At 46.3% G+C, this 17,100-nt stretch overlaps 1 protein-coding gene across 1 annotated transcript; it reads left to right on the top strand.

The window, feature by feature from the left end:
* The first annotated feature begins 1,625 nt into the window (after nucleotides 1-1,625).
* Nucleotides 1,626-5,055, top strand: RPS13 (ribosomal protein S13). Its single transcript, XM_038569167.1, has 6 exons — nucleotides 1,626-1,732; nucleotides 1,887-1,935; nucleotides 2,100-2,178; nucleotides 3,707-3,876; nucleotides 4,284-4,384; nucleotides 4,979-5,055. Exons 1-6 carry the CDS (start codon nucleotides 1,710-1,712, stop codon nucleotides 5,010-5,012), a joined length of 456 nt encoding a protein of 151 aa, XP_038425095.1. The 5' UTR covers nucleotides 1,626-1,709; the 3' UTR covers nucleotides 5,013-5,055.
* Nucleotides 5,056-17,100: the final 12,045 nt, after the last annotated feature.

The raw sequence follows: 17,100 nt of genomic DNA, 5'->3' as shown, positions 1-17,100 counted from the left end.
CTCTTTCTTTTCTTTCATAAGAAAAAGAAGGGGGTGCCTGGGTGGCTCAGCGGTGGAACATCTGTCTTTGGCTCAGATCGTGATCCCCGAGTCCCGGGGTCCGGTCCAGTCCGGCATTGGGCTTCCTGCATGGAGCCTGTTTCTTCCTCTGCTTATGTCTCTGCCTTTTTCTGTATCTCTCATGAATAAATCTAAAAATCTTAAAAAAAAAAAAAAAAAAAGTGCAACCAGGGGGAGAGGGAGAAGCAGGCTCCTCACTGAGCAAGGAGTCCAATGTGGGCCTCAATCCCAGGACCCTGGGGATGCCAGGGTGGCTCAGGGTGTGATCCTGGAGTCCGGGGATTGAGTCCTGCATGGGGCTCCCTGCTTGGAGCCTGCTTCTCCCTCGGCCTGTGTCTTTGCCTGTCTTTCATGAATAAATAAAATATTTTTTTAATTTTTATTTATTTATGATAATCAGAGAGAGAGAGAGAGAGGCAGAGACACAGGCCGAGGGAGAAGGAGGCTCCCTGCGGGGAGCCCGATACGGGGCTCGATCCCAGGACCGGGGGATCACGACCTGAGCCAGAGGCAGACGCTCCACCCCTGAGCCACGCGGGCGCCCCTTGAATGGAATTCCTGATGCTTTAGAAGAAAATCGCTCATCAGTGATTGGCTGAAGGAGTAACAGCAGAGGTGGCTGTTTTGGTCCGTGGGAGTTCTCTACGTCTCCGCGGTTATTTTGAACACTGATACCCTGATTTCCCTGCGTCCCCCTTCCCGGGGCCAGCTGCGCTTTGAGCAAAGCCCTTCACTGCCGCGTCTCCCAGCTCCTCGCACGCACGGGCGCCGAGTCCGCGTGGTAAGGAGTTTCAGCCGCAGCTCAGCCTTGCCGGGCCGGACGCACGTGCTTCTGCGGTCTCCTCCCCCACAGCCCTCCCCCCGCACAGCCGGCCGGGCCCTCGCTGCCCGGCTTTGCGAGCTCCGCGCTGGGGCCCGCGGCTCCCGGAGGAGCCGCCCCATACAGCGCCCGGCGCAGCCCAGCGCCTCCCCGCCCGCTGCAGGGGAAAGGTGAAAGCTTCCCAGGTGGAGGGGGAGGTCCTCCAGGGCCTGGCTCAAAATCCTGGGTTCTTCTCTGGGGCCAAAGAGCTTAAATCAGGAGCGGAAATAAGAGGTGGTCGCGGTGGCCGGCGGTAAGGACCACGACTTCCAGTGCAGCGCCTGTCACCGCGGGATTGCACCTGTGCATCCACGACCTGCAGGCGCGGCCTCTGCGGTGGCCAGTGCCACCACCAGGCCTGGCGCTGCTGCACGAATGAACACCTGTGCATGGCTGAGCTTCAGGCGCTCAAATTCGCTGAGCGGCGGCGGCGCACGCTGGGACCAAATTGCCCACGCTCCCTCCCAGGTCGGGACTCGAACCTGCACGAATATAAGCGCAGGCAGCTCCTCCCGAAAGTGCGCGGGCAGCGGGCTTAACCTCGCGCGCCGGCCCCGAGGCTCCTCGAAGCCCTGATGCATGCCGGGATGTGTAGTCCTGGGCACCGAGGGATCTTGCGGGGCGACGCCGAAATGCATCTCGGGATGTGCGGCCCCCGTTCGCCCGGGGGGCCGCGCGGCGTAGCTCCGCCCCCTGCGCGCGAGGAGCGCGGACGTGTGTGAGGTCACTTCCTGCGTGGCGGGTGGCTTCCGGCGGCGTCCCGACCCTCGCTCTCTTTTCCGCCGCCATCATGGGTCGCATGCACGCTCCCGGGTGAGCTCGGGTTTCTGAGCGGGTTGCAGGGCTGGGCCGCGGGGCGCGGGGTGTGGGGGGAAGGAGGGCGTGTGGGCGGCGAGCGGAGAGGAGGCTGTTCTAGGCCGTGGTGGCACTGAGCAGCGCCTCATCCCGAGACCGTTTCCCTTCCCAGGAAGGGCCTGTCCCAGTCGGCTCTGCCCTACCGCCGCAGCGTCCCCACCGTAAGTAGCGTGCGGGACCCGGGAGGCGGCGGGGCGGGGGGGGCTGCCCTCCGGCCGTCGGGAGGACGGGTGCCGGGCCCCTCACGTGTGCCTGGGGGGCGCCGCTGGGCGCCGGGGCCGTCCGCGCTGTCCCGGCCTAAGGCCAGGTTCTCTTGCGTCCACAGTGGCTGAAGCTGACGTCCGACGACGTGAAGGAGCAGATCTACAAACTGGCCAAGAAGGGTCTGACTCCCTCGCAGATCGGTGGGTGTGTGCGCGCGTCACGCGGCCCCTCGCGCCTGCCCTCGTGTAACCTGCGGGGGAAGCCGCTGGCGGTGAAGGTGCCGCGGCCGTGCTGAGAGAGCCTTTCGGTCGTGTCCCTGGCGTTCCCGCTGCTGGCCCAGGCCTGCCGTTCATTTATGGGACTCTCGAGTTCCTTATTTGGCATTGGGGAAAATTACTAAAAAATGGTCGCAAAGAAATTTTTTTTTAAGCGTCTTCTTTATTCATGAGAAACACAGAGTCAGGCTCCATGCGGGGACCCCGATGTGGGACTCGATCCCGGGTCTCCAGGATCACGCCCTGAGCCAAAGGCAGACACTGAGCCGCTGAGCTACCCGGGCTGCCCTGGACGCCAAAATTAAAGGGGTATTTGCTGTGGGCTAGGCGCTCTCCCTGCTGAATGGTCCTACCCATTTTACCGCTCTCCTTTAGTTCGGACAGCTGCACGTCCAAGTAACTGAAGTTCTGTCCATCTTACAGTTGGGGAGGTTGAGGCACGGTGCAGCTCTACACAACTAGACCCAGAGCACGCAGCTGTTGGGTGGAGGAGTTGGGATTGGCAACTCAGTGCTTGTCACGCCCTCACGTTGCGATTTGAACCTCAGTTGTGGGTAGTTTTGTGCACGTGGTTTCATTCAGCAGACGTTTGCCTGCTGTGTGGTTCTGGACCCTGAGAATACCCTGGTCAGGAGAAGGGCAAAACGTGTGGTCTCTTTGAGCTTATGTAATCTAGCGGAGGCATCACGCGCTGTAGGAAATCCTAGACTGTCAAGTATTCAGAAAGTGCTGTTTCGAGGTTAAAATACCACACTTAAAAAAAGTTTTTACAAGAACGTCTGATAGAATTTCTCCATTCATTCATTCATTCATTCATGGGAGACAGGCAGAGGGAGAGGCAGGCTCCCCACAGGGAGCCCCATGTGGAACTTGATTCTGGACCCCAGGATCACACCTTGAGCCAAAGGCAGATGCTCAACCGCTGAGCCACCCAGGCGTCTCCTGATGGAATTTCTAAATGTTATGGTTTTGAATTATTGAGCAAATATATATAGAGGAATCGCATTGATTTCTTTGGTGGCCTATCATCCAGCAAGTTCGCTATGATGATGTTCTTCCAACATTTGAGGTTTTCTTCGTAAGGGTTTTTCTTTCTTTCTTTTTTTAAGATTTTATTTATTCATGAGAGACCCAGGGGGCGCAGGTGGGGGCAGAGACACAGGCAGAGGGAGAAGCAGGCTCCCTGCAGGGACCCCAGGATCACGCCCTGGGCTGAATGCAGATGCTTAACCGCCAAGCCACCCAGGCATCCCAAGGGTTTTTCTTAGTATTCGGTAAACCAGCCTTGGGTATCTGAGTGAACCTTGCACCCATTTTCATGTTTGTTTCTGTGACATATAAGTAATCCCATTATACGGAGGAAAACTTGGGAGAATGACCTGGTCTCAGAACCTTGACATTGCATGTTTCAGTTGTGTGTTTGGTAGAGGACTTTAAATTACTCCTTTTTCAGGTGTGATCCTGAGAGACTCCCATGGTGTTGCACAAGTACGTTTTGTGACAGGCAATAAAATCTTGAGAATTCTTAAGTCCAAGGGACTTGCACCTGATCTCCCTGAGGATCTGTACCATTTGATTAAGAAAGCTGTTGCTGTTCGAAAGCATCTTGAGAGGAACAGAAAGGTAAGAGACTAGAACCGCTTATATGAACTTATTTCAGTAAGGTGTAATGCATCTAATGTGAACTACTTAAAGAGGCCTTAAAGCACAAACTTGTTACACTTAGGTTGCTTTGAAATAAAAATTATAACAGAAGAAATTGGGGTTGGGGCCTGCTTTGGCTATGCTATGTGCTGTATATTCAGTTGGTTGAAAATGTGTTTATTTGCAGAATTTGTACCTCATTCATGTTGGGGTTTCTGGAAGCCTTAAATTCCCTTAGGGACTCGCTCTAGCCTCATGAACCGTAGTCTGTGATTCTATTACAGGGCATTGGGTATTTTCATTAGAGTGCATGGTATTTGCATTCTTTTGTTAAAATAATATTTGGTAATGTTGTAAGTTTTAATTCCATCAATTTTTATTTTTAGGATAAGGATGCCAAATTCCGACTGATTCTGATTGAGAGCCGTATTCACCGATTGGCTCGATATTATAAGACCAAAAGAGTCCTCCCTCCCAATTGGAAATAGTAAGTATTAACCTTTTTGGTTAATAAGAACAGATGTTAGCCATATAGTAAATACAGTAGCAACTATAGTAAAAGGCCTGTTGGTAAATGTTTTAGCCCCTGCTCTGCAGTTAGCTACTCTTTTAACTCTGCCATTGAAGGAGGAATACATCCGTAAACAATGCATAAACAGGCATGGCTGTGGTCCATTGAAACTTTATTTACAAAGACAAGCAAAGGGTCCTATTTTGCAGAGCCCTGATTTAAAACATGAATAAGCCCTTTGAATCATTCTAGACCGTAAAGTTTCAGTTCATACCTCTGCTCCCTGTGTTATGTTGTCTTCAGTTTTGCATAGATTACTCGCTATAATGATTAATTTCCAAATATTAATTTTTCACCAGTTTTTCCTTAATGTTTGGTCAGTTCTTCCTTAGATGAGTGAGGATCTTCATGTCTTATGCTTCAACACAATAAGCTAATTCAGGAACTTAGTGCATTTTACATATTTGTGGTTTATTTTAGCTGTTTGGAAATAGCTCCATAGGTGTGAGAGTCTTAATGAATATGGAGGACCTATTTTAATCCAGCTCTTCCCCCTTTTTTCCTTTTCAGCGAGTCATCCACAGCCTCTGCCCTGGTCGCATAAATTTGGCTATGTACTCAAGCAATAAAATCATTGTCTACTAGAAGCATATGTTGTATTTCTTTACGGAAAAAAACATGCCGATTCATGTATGTTGATCTTTTTTGATGTGGAAGTGTTTTAGCACAGTAAGTGTGTGATTCTACAGAAAGCAATACCTTTTTTAAGATTTTATTTATTTATTTGGAGAGCATAGCATGAGCAGACAGGGAGAAGCAAGGCTCCTCAGTGAGTGGGGAGCCCAACATTGGGCTCAACCCCATGACCTTGAGATCATGACCTGAACTGAAGGCAGACCCCTAACCAGCTGAGCCACTTGGCTACTCCATTTCTAAGAATTCTTTTTTTTTTTTTTTTTAATTTTTTAAACTTTTTTAAGAGATTTTATTTATTCATGAGAGAGAGGCAGAGACACAGGCAGAGGGAGAAGTAGGCTCCATACAGGGAGCCTGACGTGGGACTCGATCCTGGGTCTCCAGGATCAGGCCCTGGGCTGAAGGCGGTGCTAAACCCCTGAGCCACCGGGGCTGCCCCTTTTCTAAGAATTCTTTCTTTCTTTTGTTTTTTTTTTTTTTTTTTTTTTTAAGATTTTATTTATTTTTTTCATGAGAGACAGAGACACAGGCAGAGGGAGAAGCAAGCTCCACACAGGGAGCCCGATGCAGGACTCGATCCCAGGACTCCAGGATCACACCCTGGGCTGAAGGCTGGCGCCAAACCGCTGAGCCACCCAGGGATCCCCTCTAAGAATTCTTAATACATTTAATGTTAATCCTAAGGTAGGCCTGTGGTCAATGTCGTCCAGGTAGTGTATGCCGTCAGAAAGTTCCTCTGCAGAAGGAGCATCTTTAGTATGGAGGGACCTCAGGAGGAACTGATATTTAACCCCACTCTTGCTGTTGATGCTTAAAGATGAAGAAGGAATTTAGGTAACAGCAAGCACAGTTCCATCTGGAGCAGAGGAAAGCAGAAGAACTGTCAGATGAACTCAGGTCGCTGAGCCTCACAACACAACTCTTGGATGGCTTAAAACAAAATGGATTCACGTGGATTCTTAAAGAATACTTAATTCTTAAAACAACCTAATGAGGTATGTAGGTATCCCTGTTTAAAAGAGGAAGGTGTTGGGACACCTGGGTGGCTCAGCCGTTGAGCGTCTGCCTTTGACTTGGCGTGATCCCAGGGTCTGGGATCGAGTCCCCACATCAGGCGCCTGCGTGGAGCCTGTTTCTCCCTCTGCCTGTGTCTTTGCCTCTCTCTCTCTCTCGGTCTATCTCATGAATAAATAAAATCATTTAAAAAGGGGGGGGGAGGTCTTGAACAATAAGTAAGTTGTTGATGAGTATGAGACCATAAGCTGGAAGGCTAGCTGGTTTACAGAAGCCACACATTTCCTTCAGACTTGAGTAAAAAAACAGGCTATTTTTATGTACTGCCTGTTTTCCAAGTGTATCAGTTGAATAAACACATTTAATAAGCTTTTTACTTAAGCTTTACCCTAAGCAATAATCAAAGTTGTGTTTGAAATCACCATGAGGCAAAGTCCCTTGTTTTAAGAGAACAGGATTAACTAGCATTGATGGCCTTTTGAGTGCTTTTCTCTTGGTGTACAGACACCAAGTGACTTAACCTTATTCCTTAGAGCACTTCATATCTTCACCTGCCCAGCACTGTGGGTATACAAGCTGACTCCGTCCCCTTCCTAATGAGCTCACAAACAGTGGGAAACCATGTTTCCATATTCTACCCCATCCTTACCTGGGGTTAGATTTTTTTAATCCCTGTGTTTTTGTCTTTAAAGATTTCGTTTATTTATTCATGAGAGACATAGGCAGAGGGAGAAGCAGGCCCCATGCAGGATCCCAGCGTGGGACCGATGGCAGCACCCCAGGATCATGCCCTGAGCCAAAGGCCAATGCGTTTAACCACTGAGCCACCCAGGCGTCCCTGTATTCATGTTTTAATCAAAATATTTAATCAAATATCAAAATATTTAATCAAATATCATCAGCTATCATAAACCAAGAAACTGATAATAGGACAAACATCTCTAAGGGTAATGGACAAGTAAGACAAGCTAACTCAGCCTGGTTTTTTGCAATCACTAGGTAGCTAGGTAAATGTTAAGTATTGATGGTTCTGGACCAAAAACTAGTGAATAGTTCGTGGGGTGCAGCCCCGGTGGCACAGCAGTTTAGTGCTGCCCGCAGCCCAGGGTGTGATCCTGGAGACCCAGGGATCGAGTCCCACATCGGGCTTCCTGCATGGAGCCTGCTTCTCCCTCTGCCTGTGTCTCTGCCTCTCGCTCTCTCTGAATGAATAAATAAATAAATCTTAAAAAAAAAAGTTCATGGGGCATTTGTTGTTTCAAAGCGTTATCTAGGGTTTTTTTTTTTTTTTAAGATTTTTATTTGAGAGAGCAGGAGGACGGGCAGAGGGAGAAGCAGACTTCTGGCTGAGCAGGGAGCCCAAAGTGTGGGAGGGGGGGAATCCAATGTGGGGCTCAGTCCCAGGACCTTGAGATCATGACCTGCGCTGAAAGCAGCTGCTTAAACTGATCCAGCCCCTCAGGTTTGATCTCAGGGTTGTGAGTTCAAGCCCCAACATGGGGCTTGCATATTTGTGGTCCTTGCCATCAAGGAAACTTACTGTGAATATTGAATATGACCACATGTAGGAGGTTTTTAATACCTTAAAAAACTAGTATGCTTGATAGTAAATAAAACTTAAAAACATTTCCAATCCTTAAGTAGTGGGGAGAGAGGGGTCAACTTGGTTTTCAGCAACAGTCCTGTCACTTAAAGGCTGTGGGGGTAAAATCTCAAGAATCTAAGTTATTGTGAGGAGTACTTAATGAGGTACTTAATACATGGTGGTAGTTAAATCATTTCAGCGAGCAACTTTGGTGAACCTCCCTCCAGGTAACTACCCGTTGGGATATTTTTGTACGTGGGCATCATACTACATATGTCATTCCGTTGTTCTTTACTGGTTCTGTCCAGGTTTTGGTATTACAGGTGTCACCAACTGTACTTTGCCTTGTAGTTGTCTGGAGATCAACTCACAGGAGTGGGAACTTTGGCACATGTATTTTATATTTTTGTATATATATTGTGAAAAATGGCATTTCAACAGTATAAAGTTAGCAAGAAGTACATGAGAATGTCATTTCTTCACATCCTTTCAAAATTGGTTTTAAGAGAATGATACTGTTTTTATTTTTATTGTTTTACTTATTTGAGTAAAGAGTGTCTTATGTTTCCTTTTTGTGAGCTGCCTGTTCATGGCTTATACCAGTTTTTCTCAGAACATTGTTATTCTTAACCCTTTATCATGTTACAAATATTTTTCCCATTTTTTTCTCTTTTCATCTTTAGAAGTTTTAAGAATTTTATTGATGCTGTCCCTAATGATTTTTCTTATGTTTTTAAAAAATGGATCAGTCTAATTGTTTTTTTTTTCTGCTTCCCCTTCTGTGAATATGGTCTTCATCTGTCTTTTACACTTAGACATTTATTCTTTCTTCATAAACAAAAGTTTCCATATGCTTTTTCTTTGTAACAGTTTTTCTGACACAGTTGGAATCAGCATATGCATGTTATTTGTCCAAATCTACCCATATGTGAACAGCTAGGGTTTGAAGGTTTCCTTCAACAACTGTTCTCTTCATTTAAAACTCATCTTTGTGATGCTTGGCTGGTTCAGTCGGCAAAGCATGCAACCCTTGATATCAGGGTTCTCAGGTTGAGCCCCATAGAGTTTGCTTAAAAAGGAAGGTGAGGGCAGCCCTGGTGGCGCAGCGGTTTGGCGCCGCCTGCAGCCTGGGTTGTGATCCTGGGGACCCGGGATTGAGTCCCACATCGGGCTCCCTGCATGGAGCCTGCTTCTCCCTCTCCCTGTGTCTCTGCCTCTCTCCCTCTGTGTCTATGAATAAATAAATAAAATATATATAAAAAAAAAAGGAAGGTGAACACCTGTCGCTTGAAGGGAAAAGGACTTTTAAGTTTTTTTTTTTAAACGTGCCCCCCCTTAACTATTCTTTAATCAAATTTATGCATATATGTGGTTTTAGAAGTATCATTTTACAAGACAGCTAAAAATAGTCTCTCCCCTTTCACAGTCTGAAGTCTAGGGCAGACTTTTTAAAGATTTTATTTGTGAGAGAGGCAGAGACACAAGGCAGAGGGAGAAGCAGGCTCCCTGTGGGGAGCCCAATGCCTCACTTGATTCCAGGACCCGGGGGTCACCCTGAACCAAAGGCAGCAGCTCAACCACTGAGCCACCCAGGTGCCCCTAGGGCAACCACTTTAAACTCCTAGCTGTTTTTCTGACCTACATTATGCCTTCTTGTTTAACATTCCTTTTTTTGTTTAAATTGAGGTAAAATTCACAATGTAAAATTCATCATTTTATTATTTTTTTTTTTTTATAATTTTTTTTTTTTTTTTTTAATTTATGATAGTCAGAGAGAGAGAGAGAGAGGCAGAGACACAGGCAGAGGGAGAAGCAGGCCCCATGCACCGGGAGCCCGACGTGGGATTCGATCCCGGGTCTCCAGGATCGCGCCCTGGGCCAAAGGCAGGCGCCAAACCGCTGCGCCACCCAGGGATCCCAAAATTCATCATTTTAAAGTGAAAAGTTCAGTGGCAATACATTTTTAAAAATACCGTACAACCACCACCTCGTCTAGTTCCAAAATGTTTATATCACCCCAAAATAAAACCATACTCAAAAAGGCAGTTACTGGGGAGCCTGGGTGGCTCAGTTGCTTAAGCATCAGCCTTTAGCTCAGGTCATGATCCCTGGGTCCTGGGATTGGGCCCCACATCGGGCTCCCTGCTCTGGGGGGAGCCTGTTTCTCTCTCCCTCTGCCTACCTCTGCCCCTACTTGCTTGCTCAGTCTGTCAAATAAGTAAAATCTTAAAAAAAAAAAAAAAAAAAAGGCAGTTCCTTATTCTCCTCCTCACCTTGCCCCTGGCAACCACTAGTCTGCTTTCTGTTCCCATGGATTTACCTATTCTGGATATTTCATATAAATGGAATCATGTAATATGTGACCTTTTATGTCTGGCTTTCACTTAGTATGATGTGAGTAGCATGTCAGTACTTTTTAGCTAAATAATATCCCACTGCATATAAGCATAATTTATGCATTTACTTGTTTGGATTTCTACCTTTTGGTTATTTCAAATGGTGCTGCAATAAACATTTATGGTCATTCACTTGTTTGAATCCCTGTTTTCAGTTCTTTGGGATACACACTTAAAAAGTGGAGTTGTGGGCAGCCCCAGTGGCTCAGCAGTCTAGCACCTGCCTTCGGCCCAGGATGTGATCCTGGAGACCGGGGATTGAGTCCCACGTCAGGCTCCGTGCACAGAGCCTGCTTCTCCCTCTGCCTGTGTCTCTGCCTCTCTTTGTCTTTCATGAATAAATAAATAAAATCTTCAAAAAGTGGAGTTGGTTTATTTTTTATTTATTTTTTATGATAGTCACACAGAGAGAGAGAGAGACAGAGGCAGAGGGAGAAGCTGGCCCCATGCAGGGAGCCCGACGCGGAACTCAATCCCAGGCCTCCAGGATCACACCCTGGGCTGCAGGCGGCGCTAAACCGCTGTGCCACCAGGGCTGCCCCTAGACAGATTATTCTTGAGACTTACAGTTCAGGGATCTAGTGTCAGATTTCTATTTCTACATAATGTTTTCCTCTCTCTTGGTTCCTCCTTCCTTTTGGTGAAACATTCTCTGGTAGCTCCCAAAGAAAAGGCTCAATCCTTGGATTTCTTTGTTTATACCAACCCCTAGGTAATTTCATCTGGTCTGTGGCTTTAAATGCTACCTTAGGGGTTACTACTTTAAAACTCATACCTCCAGTGCAGACCTTCCCTGAACTGCAGCCTTACATGTACATCTGCCTATTAAATATCCCCACCTAGATCTCTAATAAATACCTAGGCTTAAAAAAAAATTTTTTTTAATTTTTTAAAATTCCAAACAGAACTCTTGATTTTGGCAATCCAAACCTGCTCTCTCCCCAGATATCTCCATCTCAGTAAATAGCAACTCATCCTTGGACCAAAATCCTAAGTCCTTGACTTTTTTTTTTCTCTAAATGCCACATACGTACTTGATCACCAAAACCCCTTAGCTCTACCTTTACAACATATGCCCACATTTAAGCACTTATGACCTTTACTACAACCACCCTAGCTGAAGTCACTTTCTACCCTTACTACTGTAAAAGCAACTGTTCTCTTTCCACCTGTGAGCCCCACTGAAATCTTTTCTATATCCAGCATTGAAGAGTGATTTTTAAAATGTGAATCGTTGGGGTGCCTGGGTGGCTCAGTCAGTTAGGGTCTGACTCTTGATTTCCACTCCAGTCATGATCTCAAGGTTGTGAGATTGGAGCCTTACATTGGGCTTCACACTGAGCATGGAGTCTGCTTAAGATTCTTCCCTCTTTCCCACCCCCTTTACAGGTATATACATGCTCCCTCTCTCCAAAAAGAAAAAAGAAGTTGTAAGTCACATGATGTCCCACAGGTTCAAAAACCTCCAGTGGTTTCCCATCTCACTCAGAATAAAATCTAAAATCCTCCTCTTGCCCTCTAAGGCAGTGTTAGGATCTTGGTGGAAAACAGATGGATGTCATACTCACATTGAGGAATTTGGAGAGAATCTTCTAAAGGAATGTTTTATTTTATTATTATTTTTTTAAGATTTTATTTATGAGAGACAGAGAGAGAGGCAGAGACACAGGCAGAGGGAGAAGCAGGCTCCAGGCAGGGAGCCTGATGCAGGACTTGATGCTGGACTCCAGGATCACGCCCTGGGCTGAAGGCAGACGCTTAACTGCTGAGTCTACCCAGGCATCCCTAAAAGAACGTTTAATAAAGATGTGAGTGGGGTTTAGGGAAGCCACAGGGCATACTGCCTATGATTCCCTGGAGCTAGCAACTGTGGGGAGACATTAGGCATTTCCACCCCTAGTCTGAAGAGTGCAAGGGAACTCAGAGCTGGGGAGGGTCACCTGACAGAGCTGTGACCCTCTGTAAAGATTCCGGCCTTCTGATTTATTGCAGGTGCCTTCCATTGGCCAAACCTCACAGGAAGCCAGAGGTCAAGGGAGCCTGTTGATATGGTCCCTGAATATCAGGCTCCCAGGCAGCAGAGAAGGGTGGAGAGTGGGACTGGAGGGACAAGCGGAAAGCATCCAGTACAAAGGGCCCTGTGATCTGGCCTTGTCCAGCTACCTGTGTTCATCTCCTACCACCCTTTCCAGTCCTGGTGGCCTGGTTCCACAGACACTCTTCCCAGAGTCATTGCCCCTCTAATTCCTCTACCCGGAAGGCTCTTGGCCCAGCTATCCACGTGGCTTGTTCCTTCCTTCCTGAAAGGCCCTATCTAAAAGAGGGCCCCCTCCCACCCTTCGGGCCTGCTGTTGTTCAGAGGACGGATCACTACCTGACACGTCATGTTGATATTTTCAGATTATAAGATCCAAACAAGGACCTTGTTTGTTCACTGCTGTATCCCTAGCATTTAGAATAATGTCTGGTACATGGTAGGTTCTCAATACTAATGTATAAAATGTTAAAGGAATGCACATAAGAGTAGAAAAAAAGTTTTGGAGATCTTGGAAAGTCTTTTATCAACCATCACTGATAACTAATAAAGAATTTGACTTGGGGGACGCCTGGGTGGCTCAGCAGTTTAGCACCTGCCTTTGGCTCAGGGCATGATCCCGGGGTCCTGGGATCGAGTCCCATGTTGGGCTCCCTGCATGGAGCCTGCTTCTCCCTCTGCCTGTGCCTCTTGTGAATAAATAAATAAAATCTTTAAAAAACAAAAAACTGTGGTTGTAAAGTCAGGTGTCATTCTGACTTCCATTGCTTTGTTAGTAACCTATGTTTTGTTTTCCTTTTTTTTTTTTTTTCTTTTTTTACTTGCTTTTAGGATCATCTCATCTCTTTATTGGTTAGTTTTCTCAGTTTTGTGATAATACCTTGGGTTTTCCTTTTTTTTTTTTTTTTTTTTCATTTGTTCCATGAGATACTCAGTAAGCTATTTTAGTCTCAAAATTGTCTTGCAGTTTGGGGAGATTTTCTTGAGTTATTTATTCCTTTAATGTTTCACACTATTTTCCGTGTTCTTTTTCTGGAACTAATTATTTGCTTACGCTTTCTGGACTGATGCTTTAATTTTTTTCATCTTTTACTAGCTATTGTCCATCTCTTTTCCTGCTTTCTGGGAGGTTTCAACTTTATCTTCCAATTTTACTTAGAGTTTCATTTCTACCTTCATATTTTAAATTTCCCAGAGTCGGTGATATGTTGGTAACTGTTCTATGTATATTGTTGGATGTGTATTTACATATGTGTGTATATACATGTATGTTGTGGATACACATATGTATATTATACACATGCATGTGTGTTGTGTGTTGGCATGTTGGTGAATGTTTAACTCTTGTGAGGGAAATGACAACACTGATTTGTAGTGTTTACCTATTTCTGTGGTGTAAAAATTCCCACTATGGCCTATTTCAAACTACCAGCAGGATGTCACGATGTGGTGTTAGGAAGAGATGCTCAGTAGTAGCCATTATATAAGATTTCCCCTATACAGAAACAATTAACATAAGTGATTTCAAAACCATGAATAGGGCAGCCCCAGTGGCTCAGGGTTGAGCGCCGCCTTCAGCCCAGGGCATGATCCTGGAGACCTGGATCGAGTCCCATGGCGGGCTTCCTGCATGGAGCCTGCTTCTCCCTCTGCCTGTGTCTCTGCTTCTTTCTCTCTCTCTCTCTCTCTCTCTCTCTGTGCCTCTCATGAATAAATAAATTTAATAAAAAAACCATGAATAATAGTAAAACTATAAAACAATCAGGAAATGGTGAGTTTTGAGTATTTATTACTATTGTTTTGAATACAGTTTATTTACCTTTGAGTTCATTTATTTTATTTTTAAATAATGTCTGTGTTTAACTGGCTTGCAGAATTCCTGAAAATTTAACAGTCAGCTCTTGTGAGCCCTTATGAACCAGATCCAGTTCGCCACTGCTCAGAGCTCATTTTTGTTCCTTTAATTTTTTTAAAGGTTTTTTTATTTATTTGAAGGGGACAGCACATGAGAGAGCGCAAGAGCAGGAGGAGGGGCAAAGAGAGAGGGAACCAGTGGCTCCCACGAAGCAGGGAGAATGTGGGGTTCTATCCCAGGACCTGAGATCATGACCTGAGCTGAGAGTAGATGCTTAACCGACTGAACCACCCAGGCGCTTCTAATTTTTTTTTAAATTTTTATTTATTTATGATAGTCACAGAGAGGGAGAGAGAGAGAGAGGCAGAGACATAGGCAGAGGGAAAAGCAGGCTCCATGCACCGGGAGCCCGATGTGGGATTCGATCCTGCGTCTCCAGGATCGCACCCTGGGCCAAAGGCAGGCGCTAAACCGCTGCACCACCCAGGGATCCCTAATTTTTTTTTTTTTTTAAAGATTTGATTTATTTATTCACAAGAGACACAGAAAGGGGGTTGGGCAGAGACACAGGCAGAGGGAGAAGCAGGCTCCATGCAGGGAGCCCGACGTGGGACTCGATCCCGGGTCTCCAGGATCACGCCCTGGGCCGAAGGCAGGCACTAAATCGCTGAGCCACCCAGGCAGGGATCCCATAATTTTTTTTTTTAATAGAAAACTGTTGTTTCATAGCTGTCTTCTCATCTTAGCTCTTTCTGCCTCCACACTGTCTGGTTTTGCTGAGCTCCTTTGATGCTTGTTTGTCATTTATGTTAGGAGACTTTGCTCAAATACCCAGTCGTCCTTGCAAGAATTTGAATTGTGATGCCCACCGTACTGTATAGTGAATTGTATCCCGATGCAGTTACTCTTCTTCGCTACTAGGTGGCGTATATTGTGCTGTTGCTGGTGTAAATGCTACCATATAACCAGCAGCTTTGTGTAATTTAAATGTACTTTGACATTTATTATTTCTTTGATTTTCACAACTTCCCAAAAGTTAACTCCAGATATCCTTGGAAGGAGACTTGGAATGAATTCAAACATATATGTCCTATTTTAAAGATGGGGAGGGAGGGGCGCCTAGGTGGCTCAGTCTGTTGGTAGCCTGACACTTGGTCTCAGCTCAGGTCTTGATCTCAGGGTTGTGAGTGCAAGCCGCATGGTGGGCTTTGCACTGGGTGTGGAGCTTCTTAAAAAAAGAAAATGATGCAGAAATTGAGGTTTAGAAAAGGTAACTCAAACCAAGATCATTAGGATATCTAGTGTTCCATCAGTATATCTTGGCGATAGACTTTTACAATAGTTTTTTCCAAGTTTTTGTTTTTTTTTAATGAGGAGTACAAATAATAAAGACCCATGTTCAAGGCACCTGGCTGGCTCAGTCAGTAAAGCATGTAGCTCTTCATATGGGGGTCATGAGTTCAAGCCCCACGTTGGACATAGAGATATTTAAATAAACTAACATATATGTAGGTTTAAAAAAAGGACCCGTGAGGCAACCCGGGTGGCTCAGTGGTTTAGCGCCGCCTTCAGCCCAGGGCATGATCCTGGAGACCCGGGATCAAGTCCCATGGTGGGCTCCCTGCATGGAGCCTGTTTCTCCCTCTGCCTGTGTCTCTGCCTCTGCCTCAAAGGCAGGCACCAAACCGCTGAGCCACCCAGGGATCCCCAATTTTGTTTAGTTTTTTATGTTGGCTCCACGCCTAACGTGGAGCCTAATGTGGGGCTTGAACTCACAACCGTGAGATGAAGACCTGAGCTGACATCAAGAGTTGGATGCTTAACTGACTGAGCCACCCAGATGCCCCAAGGAATCAAATTTTAAAATCTCCAGACATCTAAGTGAACTTAGGCACTGCTCTCTTTTATATTGTTTCTCCCTAATTTTGTTACCTATCAGTAAAAACTCAAATTCTCCCAAGCTAAGGATAGGAGTTGCCTTTCAGCTGCAAGCGAGTGCTGTTGCCAGCATCCCAGCCTCACCTGCAGTCATAGTGCTGCTTACACTCCTACGTGTTGTGTGGCTACAAACACAATGATGTATGTACTAGTAGCTGGGGAATGACAGTCCCCATATCAGGGTAGCGGCACCCCTCTAGCGGGAGGAACTGAGCAGGATTGGGCAGGACCACACAGACATCTTCACCTGTGTCTGTAATGCTTTCTTTTTAAACCTAGGTTTAGGTTCAAGGGGCTTTTGTTATAGTTTCTGTGTCTTTTTGTATGTCCAGCATAAAAAGTCTCTGTGAGGTCTACAATTGTAGAAGCAGTTTGCTCACTCAGCAGATATTTACTGAGCACTTCTGGGACAAATCCTCTTCTATACAGTAATGAACAGCAGTCTAGGGTCTGGATTCATTGCTAATTCATTCAACACACATGCACGGAGCTCCTGCTCTGGGTACCGTGCTATGCCAGATGCTCATAAGATGAGGCACTCGTGCTTGGTCCTGCACTCTGACAGGCTTGCCCACTAGTGTGGGGTGGGGCACATTATCCATGAAGTGTGCAGCCCTTGCAAGACAGGACTTAGCTTCAGAAGAGAGATAAAGTGTTAAGGAAAAATCATAGAATTCGGAGGGCTTCACAGAGGAGATGACAGTTAAGCTGGATCAGGAAGGACAAGCAGGGAGGGGGTGCACTGCAGGCAAAGAGCCTCCTAAGAAGAAGGAACAGCATGAGCAGAGTGTGGAGGTGGAGAGTGTGCAGGGTGAAGGTCTAGCGAGCATTTTAGTTTGATTGGTGAACTTAGTAAAGTCCGGGAAAGGAGTTAGGTCAACTGGGGAGGGCCCAGGTCCAGGTAGGTCTCCTACTTAGAGCCACTGGCTGTTAGTCAGGGCCAAGAGGGCCGGGGAACGGCAGCTGGGTGGGCAGAGAGAGGACCTGCCCAGACAGGGGCGGGGGGAGATGGATCTGAGTAGAATCCACAGGACCTGGCAGCTGTTTGAGCTTGGGTTGGGAGTGCTTTTCACAGGAGGTTACTCAGTGTCTCCTTGAACCCCTCCAGGGAGGGAAGGTCACCATGTAAAAGGTTTGGGCTTTTCCTGCTGGATGGTAGTTCCTCATTTGTGT

This window comes from Canis lupus, chromosome 21, assembly GCF_011100685.1.
Source record: "Canis lupus familiaris isolate Mischka breed German Shepherd chromosome 21, alternate assembly UU_Cfam_GSD_1.0, whole genome shotgun sequence".
In the NCBI taxonomy this organism is placed as follows: domain Eukaryota; kingdom Metazoa; phylum Chordata; class Mammalia; order Carnivora; family Canidae; genus Canis; species Canis lupus.
The sequence above is the reverse complement of the archived record's forward strand: the minus strand, read 5'-3'. Positions and strand labels throughout refer to the sequence as shown.